Source organism: Suncus etruscus, chromosome 18 (assembly GCF_024139225.1).
Source record: "Suncus etruscus isolate mSunEtr1 chromosome 18, mSunEtr1.pri.cur, whole genome shotgun sequence".
Taxonomy (NCBI): Eukaryota; Metazoa; Chordata; class Mammalia; order Eulipotyphla; family Soricidae; genus Suncus; species Suncus etruscus.
In genome coordinates, this window is record NC_064865.1 from 794,960 (window position 1) to 812,530 (window position 17,571).

General features: G+C 58.5%; 1 protein-coding gene across 2 annotated transcripts in view; it reads left to right on the forward strand.

Moving 5' to 3' along the window:
• FOXP4 (forkhead box P4) overlaps positions 1 to 15,940 on the forward strand; it is a 31,105-nt gene extending 15,165 nt beyond the window's left edge. The window contains exons 3-16 of one of the 2 annotated variants that reach the window (XM_049764910.1): positions 1,510 to 1,632; positions 1,949 to 2,035; positions 3,327 to 3,474; positions 3,563 to 3,782; positions 4,050 to 4,154; positions 4,846 to 4,933; positions 5,727 to 5,810; positions 5,917 to 6,088; positions 6,174 to 6,250; positions 7,259 to 7,360; positions 10,712 to 10,833; positions 13,124 to 13,190; positions 13,794 to 13,963; positions 14,250 to 15,940. In XM_049764910.1, coding sequence (XP_049620867.1) covers positions 1,510 to 1,632; positions 1,949 to 2,035; positions 3,327 to 3,474; positions 3,563 to 3,782; positions 4,050 to 4,154; positions 4,846 to 4,933; positions 5,727 to 5,810; positions 5,917 to 6,088; positions 6,174 to 6,250; positions 7,259 to 7,360; positions 10,712 to 10,833; positions 13,124 to 13,190; positions 13,794 to 13,963; positions 14,250 to 14,397 — 1,713 coding nt within the window. In that variant the 3' untranslated portion in view covers positions 14,398 to 15,940. Of the gene's footprint in view, positions 1 to 1,509; positions 1,633 to 1,948; positions 2,036 to 3,326; positions 3,475 to 3,562; positions 3,783 to 4,049; positions 4,155 to 4,845; positions 4,934 to 5,726; positions 5,811 to 5,916; positions 6,251 to 7,258; positions 7,361 to 10,711; positions 10,834 to 13,123; positions 13,191 to 13,793; positions 13,964 to 14,249 lie in introns of both variants that reach the window. The other variant, XM_049764911.1, reaches the window with a different exon arrangement.
• Positions 15,941 to 17,571: the final 1,631 nt, after the last annotated feature.

Genomic DNA, 17,571 nt, shown 5'->3' on the forward strand with positions numbered 1-17,571 from the left:
AGCAGGGAATGTCAGATGTAAAGAGGCAGAAAGGGAAAAGTCATAAGCCTTTAAACACATTGTTTCTCTACCATTGCATACAGTCGAGGGGCCTTTAGATCTCTCTCCCAAGCCCCTTCTCCCATGGCCAGTGTCAGTCACTGAACTTTGGGACTTAAGTTGGTCCCATCTGGGAAATGTCAGCAGTGAATTATTCCCTCGCCTCCAGGGAAGCTGGAAGGCACAACCCATCAGAATCATTTGAAGTGGTCATGGGAAGTGAGGGGACCTGGATGGGGTGGACAGGGAGAAGCAGGATGACTTCAACAAAGCATCCATGCCAGGCCTGTGGCTGACTGCATCAGCACCAGCAGGCCAGATCCATAGGAGGAGGAAGGAAAGGAGAGTGCGGGCTTGTCCCACTCTACCCTCGCCCCCAGCCCTGGACGTATCCATCAGACCTGTGGAGGGGAATCTGCATCCCTGCAGTCCCCTAACCTCACATACTCTGACACTACAACTACAGCCCTGCAGTTGCAGGACTACAGATGTCAGCAGAGAGTTGTCCCTTATTTCCCTAGACGTTTCTTTCCACCTACTTTCACTGACCCTGCTATCTGGGGATCCCCCAACGCGAGTTTGAGCTCTGTCCTACTTACCTGTGGACCCCTTTAGCTGTCACACCCCATGGGGTTGAGGGGCTGGCAGAGGGTGTGTGGTGTGTGTGTGTGTCCCTGCTATCTGGGTGGTGTGTGTGGTGGGGGTGTGTGTGAGGGGCTGGCAGAGGGTGTGTGTGTGTGTCCCCATGGGGTTGAGGGGCTGTCAGAGGGTGTGTGTGTGTGTGTGTGTGTGTGTGTCGGCAACTATTATCTCTGCCCTCGGTAGACACAGCTGCACACAAACAGCTGGCACTTGCAGGGACCCCTGGGCCTCCACATGTGCCATCCATGCAGTGTGCTGATGGATGTGGCATGAACATGAATGTGAGTGGGGCCCATGGCCTTGTACTATGTAGCTGCTGCTTGGACGTCCCTAAGTCCACAGGGAGAGTGTCCACATGGGCAGAGCAGACACGCCGGCTGTGTATTACCCTCCTCATAGGGAGACCCTCCAGAGCATGGGTTCCGTGGCTCGCTCTCTCTCTCTCTCTCTCTCTCTCTCTCTCTCTCTCTCTCTCTCTCTCTCTCTCTCTCTCTCTCTCTCTCCCTCTCTCCCTCTCTCCCTCTCTCCCTCTCTCCCTCTCTCCCTCCCTCCCCCCACATGGGTCCAGTCTTGCTGCAGCATTCCCCAGGGGAGAAGGGGGAAAATCTTCAAGCTTTATCATTGCCCAGGAACCAACAGATCTGGGCTCTGTAGCTTCTGCTGCTTCCAAAGGGAAACAGTGCCATTAGTTTTCAGTGGCTGGTTCCAGAGGCGGGTAGGAAACAGCTGAGACTCGAACCCAGGCCTTCTGGGCCCCCCACCCTGGTCAACACACACACACACACACACCAGAGGAGTGTGAGCTCATGGTCCGCCTGCCCTCCCAAGGTACCCGTGTCAGTGGCCATGATGTCACCGCAGATGCTGACACCCCAGCAGATGCAGCAGATCCTGTCACCCCCACAGCTGCAGGCCCTGCTCCAGCAGCAACAAGCGCTCATGCTCCAGCAGGTGAGTGCACCCCGGTTTGAGGGACAGGGACAAGAGGGAGTGGGCTGCTGCCAAATAGGACCCTGGCCCTGCTCAGGTCCGTTTTCCCCTGAAGTGGCTGTGGATACGGGCTGTCAGGCCTGGGCCCATCACTCTCCCCTGTCCCATTCCCAAAAGGCAGGAGGGCCCAGTGTCTTAGGACATTGCAAGAGTCCTTCTCCACTACCCCTGCCTTGTCTGCTCAGTGCCCCAGTGAAAACCCCCAACTCTTTTCGGGGCTGGGTTTGCTCTGGAGTCCCCAAGCCCTTGCCTGGGGACTAACACACACCTGCCCCAGCTGCAGGAATATTACAAGAAGCAGCAGGAGCAACTTCACCTGCAACTCCTCACCCAGCAGCAGGCGGGGAAGCAGCCGCCCAAAGAGGTGAGAACAGACCCTGTCCTGGGGGGGGGGGTCAGACTGGAAGGAAGTCTGGCTGGGTCAGGCCGGGGCACCAAAGGGGCTTCACCACCACCCTCGGGCTGGGGAGCCAAGTGCTGTGCACTCACGTGGAGACCTGTGTAGCATGCTGCCCCTCCTTCCGAGCCTGAGAACCTTCCAGTCCCTAGGTGGGGTGGGGTGTATGCACGCCCTCTCCAGCCCTGCCCTGCCTGCTGTCATTTCCTGTCCCGCTCCTCCCCTCCCTGGGGCTCCTCTCCCTCTCCCCACCCCTCAGTTCCTTTTGAACGCCACACCCTGCCCTACCTGGGTCTGCAGATACACCCCTCCCCCCAGTTTCCCATCTGGCCTTGGTCTCCCCCCTCCCCCAGACAGACACACACCTGTGCTCAGCATACTCACCTACTTGCAAGTACACACCTCCCAGACCTGCCCACCCTCCTGTTACCTTAGCCCTGGCGCTGGGGTCTGAGCCGCCTCCTCCAGGAGGGCTGGGCCGCTGGCTCCAGCCTCTCCTCCCCCCAGGAGGCCCTTTGTGCAGCAGCCTTGCACTTTCTGCCCTCTTGGCAGGAGGGGGCAAGGGTGGGTACCATCACTTCCCACCTCCAGGGCTGGCAAACAGAGGAGGGAGGGGCCCTGCCTCCCAGGCACCCAGGACCGCCCCCCCCCAGACTTAACAACTTTTGTTTGTCAGTGCCTAGGTGGAGGGAAGAGGGCAGAAGGCCCAGAATCAGGGTGGGGGGCAGCAGGTGGTGCGTGGACCATGTGTCCCTGGTAGTGGGATTGTTCCCTGATGCAGTTGCCCGGCTTTGAAAGTGGGTTCAGGCTCCAGGAATCTCCCACAGAAAGAGGAGAGTTGGAGACAAAAGGGGTGCAGGGGGGTCCTGTATGGGAGAGGCTCATTGATCATAGTGAGGAGCCTCCCTAGTAGTTCCCCCAGCCCAGATGTGCGCACAGCTGCGGCAGTGCAGGAGGGGAGCAGAGCCCAGAGCCGAGGGGGCTCCCCGCGGAAGGAGGGAGGGATGTGTGCATGCGCGAGCTAGCTTTGTGCGTGCGTGCATGCGTGTGTGCGTTCATGCATGCGTGTTTACGGCGAGGAGGCATGCAGCCTTATGGAAGCTGGGCCGGGAGCAGAGAAGCCGCTGCTGGGGACGCCGCCACGGCTGCTCCGGGGGCAGACAGGCCCTGGGAGGGGGTGGCTGCGGGCTGGGGGCCAGATGGCTCGCCTGAGGCTGAGGGCACCCCGCTCTGCTCACCTCCGCGGGCCCCCCACCAGGCGCTGGGGAACAAGCAGCTGGCCTTCCAGCAGCAGCTCTTGCAAATGCAACAACTGCAGCAGCAGCATCTCCTCAACCTGCAGAGGCAGGGCCTGGTCAGCCTGCAGCCCAACCAGGCCTCGGGACCCCTGCAGACCCTCCCGCAAGGTCAGTGTCTGTCGGGGGGCTGGGGAGGCCTCTGGGGGGTGTGCCGGGCCCCTGCCAACCTCCCTTTGCCTCCCTCTCTCGCCCACAGCAGCCGTGTGCCCCACTGATCTGCCCCAGCTGTGGAAAGGCGAGGGGGCCCCAGGCCAGGGTCAGTCTGCGGAGGACAGCATCAAGCAGGAGGGGCTGGACCTCACGGGCACGGCCACCGCTGCTACCTCGTTTGCCGCCGCCCCCAAAGTCTCACCCCCCCTATCTCACCACACCCTGCCCAATGGACAGCCCACTGTTCTCACCGCTAGGAGAGACAGGTACCCCCTGGCTCACCCCCCCCCACATGGCTGACCCCCTTAAGCCCCTTACACAGCCCAGCTGGGAGGGGAGCAGGGTGGGGAGGAGGGAGAGGAGGAAAGGGAGGAGCTCCAGGACCCGGAAGTTTAATCTCTCCCTAAAGCACATCCTAGTTATTGTGCTCAGCCTCTGGAAAACCCATTTGGGGGCGCTGAAGTGAGCCAGCCCCAAGGCAGCTGGGGGGCTGAACAAGTCAGTCCCTGACCTCCCCTCCTCCCACCCCCTAGCTCTTCCCACGAGGAAACCCCCGGCTCCCACCCCCTCTATGGACACGGAGAGTGCAAGTGGCCGGGCTGCGAGACCCTGTGTGAGGACTTGGGCCAGTTTATCAAGTAGGTCTCCCCCTGCTTTCCTGCCCCAGCCTGCTACCCCGCTTGGCCCTTCTCAGACCTTGGGCTCCCCGCTGGCCTCCCTGGAGGGGACCTGTGCTCTTTGATCCATCACTACCTCCCCAGCCCTCTCTCTTGGACCTGTAGGTGGGGAGGAGAAGGCCCTCCCCATCGTGCCCCCTTCTTTCCTTTTCTCGCTCTCCTCTCTCTCTCTCCCTCCCTCTCTCTCTCTCTCTCTCTCTAACACCACACACACACACACACACACACACACACACACACACACACACACACACACACACACACACACACACACACACACTCATGACAGCCCAACGGGGGTGGGGGCAGTCCACTGGCAGCGGGCGGCCAGCTGCCACCACCGTGCCAGGCTCTGTCACTGACTGATTAACTCCGCTCTCTCCCGACCCCTTGCAGCATCGGGGTCAAACAAATTGTTTTCACGCTTCGTCAGAGGTTTACTTAATTAGTTCATTTGCAATTAGATATCTCAGTAGCTGGGATTTTAGCAAAGACATCAAGGCGGGGCAGAAGCGCAGGCAGCTCCTCCCCTGCCCCCCTAGTGCCCACCTCACTTCCCTCTTTGCCTCTCCGAGGGGGGGAGGGGGTTTGGGTGAGCTTGCTGGGCCGGGGCAAGGGCCCGGCAGGAAGACAGCATTTCTCTTCCCTGAAGACACCTCAACACGGAGCATGCCCTGGATGACCGGAGCACGGCCCAGTGCCGGGTGCAGATGCAGGTGGTACAGCAACTGGAGATCCAGGTGGGTCCCCAGCCTCTGTCCCCTGTCCCCTCCCAGAGGGGGGTGGGATTGGAGCCCCTGCTTTCCTGCAGTGTTGTGGCTCTCGACGGAGGGTCCCTTGAGCGTGACACTCTCAGGTCCCAGGAGCAGCCCACAGGGTCAGCCCATCCTTCCCTTGCCAGTCTATGCCAACTCCACGCTCTTGACCGGGAGATGTGCTGTTGCCACCCCTTTGTAGAGGCAGAGTACTAAGGCACAGTCCTGAGTTGAGGGAGAATGCAGGGGTGGGTTGTCCCCAGTTCCGGTTTCAGTTCAGCCCATGGGTGACATGCTGGGGTTAGCAGCGAAGTGGGCTGCCCCCCAAGGCATGCTGGGGCACACAGAACTGGGAAAGGAGTTGGGCTTCAGTCAGGCTCCTGGATCGTGACCCACTCCCCTCTGCCCCTCACTGGCCCTGCCTGCAGCTGGGCTGGATTTATGAATGGGGCAAGTGACTCATTCATCCCTTCCCGTGGCTCCATTCATGGCCAGGCCCCACTCATACACATGCCCCTTGAACTTGGGTGTTTAGCCACAAGCCTGTGCTGGCTGATGGGCTGAGGCCAGTACAAAGGGATCGAAGGCGGGGGAGAGGGGAGAAGGAGGACCCTCTGGGAACAGGCCCCCCCCCCCTTCCCCTGGGCTGGGGTGCCCCCCCCAGAAGAACTAAGACTGCCAGTTGGAGGGGGAAGGCAGTGTGGAGTGGGGCCTACTGGGGGAGACTGGGGACAAAGGAGGGGAGGGGGACAGCTGCTCACCTCCTGCCTCCCCACAGCTTGCCAAGGAGAGCGAGCGGCTGCAGGCCATGATGGCCCATCTACACATGCGGCCCTCCGAGCCCAAGCCCTTCAGCCAGCCGGTGAGCCCCTCACACCACCCAGCATCCCACCCCAGCACTCTGTCTGTCCTGCTGCTTACCCGTGGCTGAACTCATTCCCTGGAACCCCTCACCCCCCCCCCCCCAGGTAACCGTCTCTGCAGCAGACTCTTTCCCGGATGGCCTAGTGCACCCCCCCACCTCGGCCGCTGCCCCCATCACTCCCCTCCGGCCCCCAGGCCTTGGCTCTGCCTCCCTGCATAGCGGGGGGCCCGCCCGGCGAAGGACCAATGACAAGTTCTGCTCCCCCATCTCCTCAGGTAAGGGCTGCCTGCAGGGATATGCCGGCTTATCCCCCAGCCAGCTCCCCAGCCCGCTGCCCCATCCTCTGCCTGTCTCCCCCAGAACTGGCCCAGAATCACGAGTTCTACAAGAACGCCGACGTCAGGCCGCCCTTCACCTATGCCTCCCTCATCCGCCAGGTGAGCCAGCGTGGGTAGCGAGCGGGGCTGGACGGGGGACATGACACGGCCCTCTCCACACCCCCTTCCTTCAGGACCTCTTGGCCAGAGGACAAGGTTCCCTTGTGGCTGCTCTACCATGTTTCCTTCTCAAATGTGGGGGCTCCCGTGCAGGCCAATTGCTCTTGTCAGCAGTGGGTCACACATACATACACACACACACACACACACACTTCTCAGGAGGGTTTGGGACACACTCGGCTGTGACATTCATCTGTCCATGGGCACGCTCCGACAGCTCGTTTTCTGATAGATGCTCAGGTCTTGCCGTCGCCTCGCTCGCCCTCCCGGCCCTTCGCCCCTGTTCTGTTCCTTCTACCTTTCTAATCTTCATGTCCGTCATGCTTGCAAGCATCTGAACATTGGAGCATACCTTTCTGCATCCTCTTCACTCTCTTCTCTCACCGGCAGTCAGGCACTCGCTCACACATTCTCACAGATGCCATTTCCAACTCGTACAATGCACACAACCCACCCTGGACACACATTCCCCCTTCTATATCCACATACCACGTGTGTCCCTGCCTTGAACACATGTATGCCTTGAACACACCCCTTACACACCTGTTATGTATATGCACCCCCCTCAGACACACATGTCCCATTGCATACATGTGCACACTTCATCTTGTCCATGTGCACATCCCACCTCATGCAGGAATACATGTTCCATCCATCACTCACACACTCGCACTCTCCCTTCCCGGTCACCTCATCTACTCTGTGCCAAGATGAGCCTTACCCCCTGGGCATCTCTGCTGAGCAGACTAAGTCACTTTCTGTCACAGTTACTTTCACTCTCACTCCTTGCACTCACTCCTCCCCTCAAAAAGCACTGCAGTCTCTCCCCAGGACTTTGCTTCAGGGGTAGCCAGTGGTAGAGCAAGATCCCGGAGGACAGAATACGGGACGGTGCATGTGCCGTGAAGGCCCAGCATAAAGGTCCCTCTGCTTCTTCCATGTCCACAGGCCATCCTGGAAACCCCCGACAGGCAGCTGACCCTGAATGAGATCTACAACTGGTTCACCAGGATGTTCGCCTACTTCCGGAGGAACACTGCCACCTGGAAGGTGAGGCTTTCCTGTCCAGCTTCCCCGGGGCCCACTCCCTGCTGGATACCTGGCTTGCCCTGCCCTGTCATTTCCCCCACCCAGGAGAGGCCATTTTTTAGGAATGACCCCATAGGTGTGAATAGGGAGTCCCTCCACCTCTTAAGCTGCCTTGCAATGTCTTTTGCTTGCCCCCAGTGGCTTCTTCCTCCAGCCTGTGCTGCTGCCCCTGGGGTCCTTCCTCATCCTCAGGAGTAACCTCTGGGCTGCCCGAAGGGCCTCCAGGAGTCTGGAGGCAGGCAAGTTACTGTGTGCATGGGCACCTTAAGGTTCCTTGCTGCAGCCCAGGTGAGGGTGAAAGTGTGGGGGCACGCAGGCCCAGACACCAAGATGGACCAAGACCTGCTGACTCAACCCTGGGGTAAACACCACGCACAGACACACACCCCCCATTTCCTCCCCAACTCTTCCATCAGGGAGGGCAACAGCATTTTCATTGTCTTCATCCACTGAATCCAACTTTTAGCCATAGGAGTTTCCCTTGGTGGACAAGAGGCCGGCAAGGAAGGGTCCCTTGGAAAATGGGAACCCTGTGCTGTAGTTGGGGGTCAGTTATCACAGCAGAGCGAGGGTATGTGCCTCCTCCAGTGGGTGAGAACTCGTGGTTTTGCGTGGCAGAGTGGAAAGGAGCAACAGAGCAACCTCCCCTTGGGTTTCAGGGGAGGAGAGGAGAATGTTGGCACCCTGTCTCTCTCCCCCCCCCCCCCAGGCGTCCCCTAACTTAATTGGTTATCTAGATCTTGGGTCCCCCTTCTGGCCAGTACAGAAACTGCAGTTGAGTTTACTCTCCCCCCCTCACTTCACTTCCCTCCCTTCCGGTCAGGTTTCAACAAGTGTTACTGAGCCCACCCCACCCTTCCTTGGGGTCTGCAGGTATCCCGGCTTTATTCCCTCAGCCTCTGAAATATGCTGAGTGCAGTGAGAGGGGCAGCTTCACTTCACAGCCTCCTTCCCCCCCTTCTCAAATCTGGGAGGGAGGTGGCCAGACCAGAACAGCTCTGATTGGCTATGAATGATGTCATTTTCCGCCAACCACAAGGCCGATTGCTCTCCAAGCCTGCGGGGTGCTCTTGGTCACCCGGTGGCCTGCCGCCTCTATTTCAGGCCCGATGGCAGGCTCAGTGGTCAGCTGCATCTCAGACAAATAGCAGTGTTGGTTCAGGGGACTGCAGGGCTTGCTTTTGCGGATACTTCAGTTCCTTGAGAACCTCACTTCCATTCCATTCCATTCCATCACCTTCTGCTCACCCACCTGCCTACCTTTCCCTGCTTTCATGGGCTCAGGAGGGACTGGTTCTTAAGTGTCCTTCTGGTCCCACTCATAACTTACCTGAACCCCACACTCCCGCAGACCACAACCCTCTCAGCCTCCCCTTCCCTTGTAATTTCAGGTCTGGTGGACCAGACCAAGTCTCGTGTCTCCCTTCAGAGTTCTTTCTCTTCACCTAATCGTGTTCCCCCTCAGAAACTGGCCAAGAGACACAGTGGGCGCCCTTCCCAGATCAACGTGCACCCAGGGCATTGCCGTTGCCTGAGCCTCCCTTCGCCCCGACTCCCTCAGCATGGCAGAAGCCCTCAGTCGGAGGTCTGCTGGGACCTCGGTATCATAGTTGCTAAACCTCAGCACAGTTCTTGGAAAATGTATCATCTAGCTCCAGATCTTTCTCCCTTCCGCCCCTCACATTCTCCCATAAGGTTCCACCTCTTTTTTTTTTTTTTTTTTTGGTTTTTGGGCCACACCTGGTGGTGCTCAGGGGTTACTCCGGGCTGTCTGCTCAGAAATAGCTCCTGGCAGGCACGGGGGACCATATGAGACACCGGGATTCAAACCAACCACCTTTGGTCCTGGATCAGCTGCTTGCAAGGCAAACGCCGCTGTGCTATCTCTCCGGGCCCGAGGTTCCTCCTCTTGTCCCCCACTGTCGCAGCTTCCTTCCTCTCTCCTTCACCTTCCCGACCTTCGACCTGAGAGGCAGACCCTGTCAGACCAGTACAGAAGGACTGAGGGCCCGCATGGGCTTGGCCAGCTGCCGTCTGTCCGGGACAGCTGCCATCTGCCCGGCTGACGTCCATGCTAGCCCTCCCAACCCCCACTGCCCACTGCACCCCTGTGTCCATCTCCTCCCAGAGCCCGTGTTGTGGGCCTGTCCTTTTGTTTACGCAGCCCCCTCCAGACCCCTTAAATTGCCGTTAATGTTTTAGCGTAACGAATTAGTCTCTCATCACGAATCGGGATTCGAAATGAGGGAAAAAAGCCCCGGTGAGGCCATCCTCGGAAATTGGGGTCATTCTCATTTGCAAAGCGGAGGATCCGAGCCCCGTAATGCGGGCAAATTTATTCCGAGGCAGGAGCCCCGGCGTGATTAGGCCCTTTGTAATTATCGCTCCAAGAGATTCCACTCCAGCCGCCGCCTCCCTCGTGGATTAGCAAGCGAGTCGGAAAAATACACAGGATTTAATTAGAGGCAAATTAAAATTGGTAATGAAATGGGGCCAGTTGCAAGTGGCAAGAGTTGGAAGGCAGAGAGGGAGAGAGGCTCTCGGGGGGCCCAGGCTGCCCGCCCTGCCTGCTTTCTTCTCCGTTTAGAAATGTAAAGAGGAGACCAGAATAAGGGGCAGTAGCAGGCTGGGAGGGGACAGGTAAGAGGAACAGGGCTGGCGGGGGAGGGAAACCAATGAAGGAGACTGGGGACAGGTTGGAGGGGCAGGATTAGGGCCCTAGTCCAGGGTTACCCGGCGGAGAGCCGACTGGGCACCCCACTCTCCCTATCCGAGTGCCCTACAAACCGGGTGACCTCAATTCCTGAAGTTAGCCTGCTTGGAGGAGGTGGGAGAGACAAGGTGACTTTCTCTTCCTGTGTGACAGCGAGGACACCCGTGCCCTCCTTTCTCCTGGCTTCTCTCATAACCAGTGCGCACTAGGCCCCTGCTGTGTGTCTCGTCCTCGGACCTGTCTATCCTGACTGTTCGGTGCGCAGCAGGGGTGACAGACAGGACAGGGTCACGGGCGAGTGCCAAACTTCCTGTGGCAATTCTACGTGTACCTGAGATGAGGTGTTCCGGGCCCCAGCATTCTTTCTTTGGTACTGATGGGAGAGCCATAGCGCTCACCACTTAACCTAGCCTTTGGTGTATGGGCAGGAGAAGGGGGACAGGTGACTTTAAGTGGGTTGTTGGGGTGAAGGCACTGCCGCCTCTGGCCCCCAGAGCAGCCCAAGGCTGCCTCCCCATTGTTCCTGAGCCAGAGGAGCAGGGTATGGGCTGCTCTGTAATTGCCCCCCCTCTGAGCTCTGCCCTGCTCTCCTGCTCCAGAACGCCGTGCGGCACAACCTCAGCCTGCACAAGTGCTTCGTGCGCGTAGAGAACGTCAAGGGCGCCGTGTGGACGGTGGATGAGCGGGAGTACCAGAAGCGGAGGCCCCCGAAGATGACGGGGTATGTGGGTCCAGAGTGGGAGTTGTGCAGCCTTCGAAGGCCTGTGCCTCTCCAGGGATCCTGGCATTTGGGGACAGTTTGTGGGGGAAGGGGCCAAACATGGGGGTGGGGTGGGGGATGGGAGGAGGGTAGGAGGACTGGGGAGGGTATAGAAGTGATGGGTGAGCAGAAGCATGCAGACACTGCTCTCTTGTCCTACCGTCCTGCCTGAGGGAAGAAGGGGAGAGGGCAGTGGGGGCGGTCAGAGTTGGGCTTTGTAAGGAGCCCGCCAATAGCACCACTGTCCAGGCAGAGGCCCAGACAGACCTGCTCAGACCCTGGACTCACCTCGTGTCTGACCCAGAGAGGGGTAGCCCTGCCGCTGTAGCACGGTGAGCACCGTGTGAGGGGTACCTACCTATGCTCTGTTTCGACGTGCAGTTGCTTGCAGAACCCTGGGAAGCATGGAGAAGGCTCCAACCTTTTAGTCTTCCCCTTACTACTCCATGACCTCTCTGCACCCAAGACGTCATGGCCATCAGCATACTCAAGCACACTAGAGGATTGGGGCGGGAGGCCCAGTTTCCCTCCAAGATCCCCTGGATACCTGGAACAGAGCCTTATCCCTCCCTGCTGTGGGTACCCCCACACGCCAGCCTCCCTCCTTCAGCAGCTGTGTGATACGGGGCCAGTTCCTGAGCCCCTTTGAGCAGCTCTACAAACGCCTTGGTCCCTGTGCAAGAGGAGCCACCTTGAATCACTGAGTTTCCTAACTTGATCCCCCACCTTCAGTCCACTTGTCTGCAAAGAAAAGCCTTCGGTGGGCCCGGAGAGATAGCACAGCGGTGTTTGCCTTGCAAGCAGCCGATCCAGGACCAAAGGTGGTTGGTTCGAATCCTGGTGTCCCATATGGTCCCCCGTGCCTGCCAGGAGCTGTTTCTGAGCAGACAGCCAGGAGTAACCCCTGAGCACTGCCGGGTGTGACCCAAAAACCAAAAAAAAAAAAAAAAAAAAAAAAAAAAGCCTTCGGCAAGCCTGTTGCAGGAGGCAGGTGCATGCTGAGCATGTGGCAGATACTGTCCCGCCAAGTCAGGATGATAAGAAAGGGTAGTGACATAGGACAGAGGGAAGGCAGTTAGTTGCTTTGCACATACCCAATCCTTATTCCATCCCCAGCACCCCCTGAGGACCCCTGAAAGCGGCCTGTGATCCCCGAGCACAGATCCAGGACTCCCTGCGCACTGACAAGTGTGTCTAGAAAATCAAACAAAAAGAAAAGGCTTGGCTTTGCAGATAGGAAGTAGGCAGGGCTGCTTCAATTTTTTCTTCCTTCAAACTTTCACCAGAGACTTTTTTTACTTGGCCCTGGTATATAGGTATGTAAAATAGTCAGTCCTATGGGTTGAACGTTGACTGCAAATAAGTCATAATGAAATTTATATGAATAAATTCTCCAGGGAGGCTGGAGAGATTAAGATTAGTACAGCCGGGACTGGAGAGATAGCATGGAGGTAAGGCGTTTGCCTTTCATGCAGGAGGTCATCGGTTCAAATCCCGGCACCCCATATGGTCACCCGTGCCTGCCAGGAGCAATTTCTGAGCCTGGAGCCAGAAATAACCTCTGAGCACTGCCGGGTGTGACCCAAAAACCACACACACACACAGACACACACAAACACACACACACACACACAAAAGATTAGTACAGCCGTACTGAAACAAGTACAGCACTTGTTTTGACATGTGGCCTGATCCCTGGTACTCTATGTGGTCACCTAAGCACCACCTGCTGTGAAGTATCCCCCCACAAAAATCTCCCAGGGTAGAAGATAGTACAGGGGTTAAAGCACTGTGCCTGTATGCCTTGCACAAGGCTGACCCTCGCTCAGTCCCTCTGACACTACATATGTTCCCCCCAAGCCCTGGGCACTCCCGAGTCGCAGCACACAAAAATAGTTGACTCACCTGTACACATTCCGTCACACAGCCCTACGTGGGGTTGCAGACCCACAGTTTAAGGGGTCAAGGTCTAGACTCCATCCAGCTCAGGCTACTCATGAGCAGAGTTGGCCCATAGAGACTCAGAAATGCTGGGGAGGGGTCCTGATGTAAAGTCCAAGTGTTGGAAAGGGACCCAGTTCTTGGCTCCTCACATGCCTAGAGCACACATGAACCTTGATGCCTGAGCTGAGCAGGATATAGGGTACTGAGGACCCACCGAGCCGCACTGTCTCAAACGAGATGGCACCGGCCAGGCCAACCCAGAACGCCCCCCTTTGAGGATCAGGGTCAAACCTGATTTCTCTTCCAGGAGCCCCACATTGGTGAAGAACATGATTTCGGGCCTCAGTTATGGAGCACTTAATGCCAGCTACCAGGTGAGTCCCCCTCAGCTCCCTTGCTTTGCTCCCAGCACACACCAGCCTGGAGAATGACCCCCACTCTCCCCGCACAGGCACCCTGGAGGGGGTGGGATGGGGACCACTCCCAGATTCAACCCAGACTCCAGACCCCAGCCCTCTGTGAAATACCGCTTCTGGTTTAAAGATGGCCTGGGAGGGACAGACCAGTAGTAAGGCGGGTAGGGTGCTTGCCTTGCATGCAGCCGACCTGGATTTCATCGTCAGCATCCTCTGAGCACCACCAGGAGTGATCCTGATCCCTGACTGCAGAGCCAGAAGTAGCCACTGGCCATTGGGTGTGACCCAAATACCAAAACAAAAGCCACAAATGGGCTGGAGAAGGGTTGTTTCAGCTAATATGTCCCCCCTCCGGTTTTTCAGTGGGGGGCTGGTCCTGGGAAACTGGAGGCAGGAGGCCCAGACCCACACGTCTCAGGAGAGGTTTTGAGTTCAGAAGGCTGTACCTAGCCTGGACAGGCTGGGCAAGATGAGGGGCGTCCAGCAGGGCCAGCACCCTGACATGGAAGGTGTGGGGAGCAGTCTGAGCTGGTACCCACTAATGTCCTCTGTGCCCGACAGGCTGCTCTGGCCGAGAGCAGCTTCCCCCTCCTCAACAGCCCTGGCATGCTGAACCCTGGCTCCGCCAGCAGCCTCCTGCCCCTCAGCCACGAGGATCTGGGTGCCCCTGGGGAGCCACTGCCCAGCAACGGCAGCAGCCCCCCGCCTCGCCTGTCCCCATCCCAGTACAGGTGAGCTCGGACACCCCCACCACTTATTTCCCTCCCCCTCTGCTCCTCTGACCCTACCAAAGACAACACAGGCTGCCCTGCTCCAACCCTTCCGTCCCTTTGTGGCAACCTGAGCGAGAAGAGGCGCAAGTCTCGGGGGTCCCGGGCTGAGAGGATCTCTGGGAGGGAATCTGTGGGAAGCCTCTATGTTACACCCTCAAATTACAAATATATTAGGGGTAAGGCCCTGGAGCCCACGTGAGCCTTTTTGGTTTTTTGTTTTGTTTTTTTTTTTTTTTTTTTGCAGCCACCAGGTGCAGGTGAAGGAGGAGCCGGCCGAGGCAGAGGAGGATAGGCGGCCTGGCCCCCAGCTCGGTCCCCCCAACCCTAGCACCGGGAGGCCTTTGGAAGACGAGGAACTGGAGGAGGAGCGGCCAGGAGAGGAACTGTCCTAAGGGCCTCTGGGGGCGGGCCCTGGGGTGAGACCCCTCCGCGCCCTGTGCCCCCCACTCCACAGCCCTGCCCAAACCTCAAGGCACTTCCAGGACTCAGATGGGGGCGCTGGGCAGCACCCCCAGTGTGGCCTGACCGACTGACGCTGGCTGCGGGCTCCGTCCTGCCCGCTTCCCCAGGGGCACACCCCCCTGATCTGGGACCATAGAGGACACGGAGGGTTCTGGCCCCTCAGACCCTCCCCTGCATCGGATCTCGCACCCCCCTCCCAACCACCAGCAGTAGCTGCAGGGCCACCTCCCAGCCCCCCCCCCGCCCCCACACCCCTGGAGGCCCTCAGGCGGGGCTAGGCCATCCCAGCCCGAGCACCCCACCATCACCACCACTTCGATTTCGTGCTCCTCTTGCCTGCCCGCCCTGTTCCGTACTGTGAAGAAGTGACTGCGCCTGACTCTGGTCCCTGGCCCGGCCTGTGGGGAGCTGGGCTGGCAGAGGGCCCCGCCTTCAAGGGGTGTGTGCACCCGAGAGGAGCCCTGGGAGAGGTAGGGGTGGGCACTAGTGCCCCTTCTCCAGTCATGGGCCTCCAGCCCTTTTAGCCCATCCCAGGAAGGGCTGCTGCAGGGCCAGCAAGTGGTACAGGAGGAAGCTGCCCGCCCTCCACTGTCCCCCCACTGTTGGGGGAAGGCCCTGCCCAAAAGCACAGAGGCGACCTCATGGCGGCTGGCTACTCTGATCCAGCGGACCCACCACCCTCGTCCCCAGCCTGCGGGTTCCCTGGCCCCGCCCTCGGCGCCCCTTCCCGTCACCCCAGTTCGACGGATGACCAAAGACCTTTCTTATGCCGGAAGCAAAAACCAAAACTTTGTTGGCTTTTCCTTTGTCGCCTCCCACCCCGCTGCCCACCTCTTCCCAGTCCCAACCCGGCCCGGGCTGGCAGCTCCCCCCCACCCCACTTAAGTTATTGTTTTAAACCAAAGTTTACAGTGTCTGTTGGTGGCCAAGACCCCCCTCTCTCTCCTCACCTCACCCGAGGACCCGGGGCCCTGCTCCCCTCCTTCTCGGCTCTGACCCGACCACGGAGAGGGAGAGCCAACAAGGGCAGGAGGTGACAGCCAGTGGCATCAGTGGGGCTTGGGGGGGCCTGGTCCCCTCCAGCAGGGGGTGCCAGAGCACTGCTGCCCACCCGGGCTGCTTCCTGGGGCCTCTCACAGGCCCCCTTTCTTAGGACCAAGTCCCCCATCATGCTGGGAGTGTGGCTTCCAGAGCAGGAGCTGGGGAATGAAAAAGGGAGACTCCACAGACCCCCTATGGGGGACCCCGACAAGGCCAAGGACTGGGAGTGTTGGGTGCTCGTGACTCCCCAGGCCAGGCCCCTTTGCTGAGAAGACCCCCTTGACGACTTCCCAAGAACCCCCCCTCTCACCTATGCCCCCTTCACAAATCACCCCTACCAAGGCGGGGGCTTCTGCCCTCTCCCCATGTACTCCCCACCTGTGTTCCAGTTTGACCAGCACAGAAATATTAAAAGTCCTCTACTCACAGGGCCCTGCGTGTGTCACCCCATGGTTGTGGGGTTGAGGGGTGCGGGGGGGGGGGGGGCTCCTTTAGGGACCCGCCCTAAGGGTGCATGGGTTTCTGCAGGCTGATGGTCTCCCAGCATCCTCTGCCCCTTCCCTGCTCATCCGTCAGTCCTACTGGACTCATGTAAACTCAGGGTCCGTCATCACCCTTCCTAGCTTGCCTACTTTCCTGGCAGCTTTCTTTCTTTTTTTTGGTGTTTGGGCCACACCCGTTTGACGCCCAGGGGTTACTCCTGGCTATGTGCTCAGAAATTGCCCCTGGCTTGGGACCATAAGGGACGCGGGGGTGGGGGGTGGGGTCGAACCGTGGTCTGTCCTATGTTAGCGCTTGCGAGGCAGACACCTTACCTCTAGCGCCACCTTCCCGGCAGATTTCACAGGCAGAGTGCACTCGGGTCTGGGGCCCTTTACTTACTGACATGGAGAGGACCCCCTTGCTTCAGAAGCCCCTCATTCTTGGCCTTTGCATTACATCTCTCTCCCCCACTTTCCAGCAGATTTGGTCTCAGAGGACTAGCTGGGCTATGAGGGAAGGTGCCAGTGGCATTCATTGTACTGGTGGGCCTGGGTCAGAAAGGGAGTTTTTTTCGTTGTTTGTTTGTTTTTTGGTTTTTCGGGCCACACCCGTTTGATGCTCGGGTTATTCCTGGCTACGCGCTCAGAAGTTGCCCCTGGCTTGGGGGGACCCTATGGGACGCCGGGGGATCAAACCATGGTCCTTTCCTTGGCCAGAGCTTGCAAGGCAGACACCTTACCTCTAGCGTCACCTCGCCGGCCCCTGAAAGGGAGTTTATTTTATTTACCCTCTCTGAACATCCTCGGCCACCAGGTGATCAAGATTACCTCAAGACCACACCCCCCTGGAAGCTTCTTCCTAAGTCTCTGAGCCATCTTCCAGATCCCCAGTGGGTTGATTCTAACTTGCCCACCCCTGCCCCTCCAAGTGGGGAGTCAGGCTGTTCATCTTGTTGGGTCTGTTACTCCCCTTTAAGAAAGGATCTGTGTGTCCTGGAATTCTGTCCCAAGCAAACAGATTTAAACACCCCCTGATTGCACCCGAGATTATTGCCAGCCCCACCCACATGGTTCCAGCATCCCCAGGGGGTGGTTTCACCCACTTTGGGAAATGGGACAAAAGTGGGGTCTAGGACTTCGCTCAGCACCATGCCCTCCTCTGGTGAGGCCTTCAACTCCTCCCTGCCATATCACCTCATCCATGTACTCTAGCAGGTTCCTTCCTGGGCTCTGACCTTGGCAGGGCAGATGGCCCATGGAATGGGGAGAAAGCAGAACAGGAACAAGACCCCTTTCCCCCCTTCTTTCCCAAGCTGCTGGAACCTTTGTGGTCTTGGTATTGCACATCTGGCAATGTGCAAGTCTCACTCCTGATTCGGCACTCAGGGATCACTTCACGTTGACTCTGGGGACCACCTGGGATGCTAGGGATCAGACCCAGGCTAGCTGTATGAAAGGCAAAATGCCCTCCTCACTGTGTAGCCTTCCAGCTTATCTTTAAGCAGCTGGGACTTTTAAGAAATTAACATAAGAGAGAAAATGAACATAAGGAGAGTTGGGTCAGAAACTATCTGGGGTGCC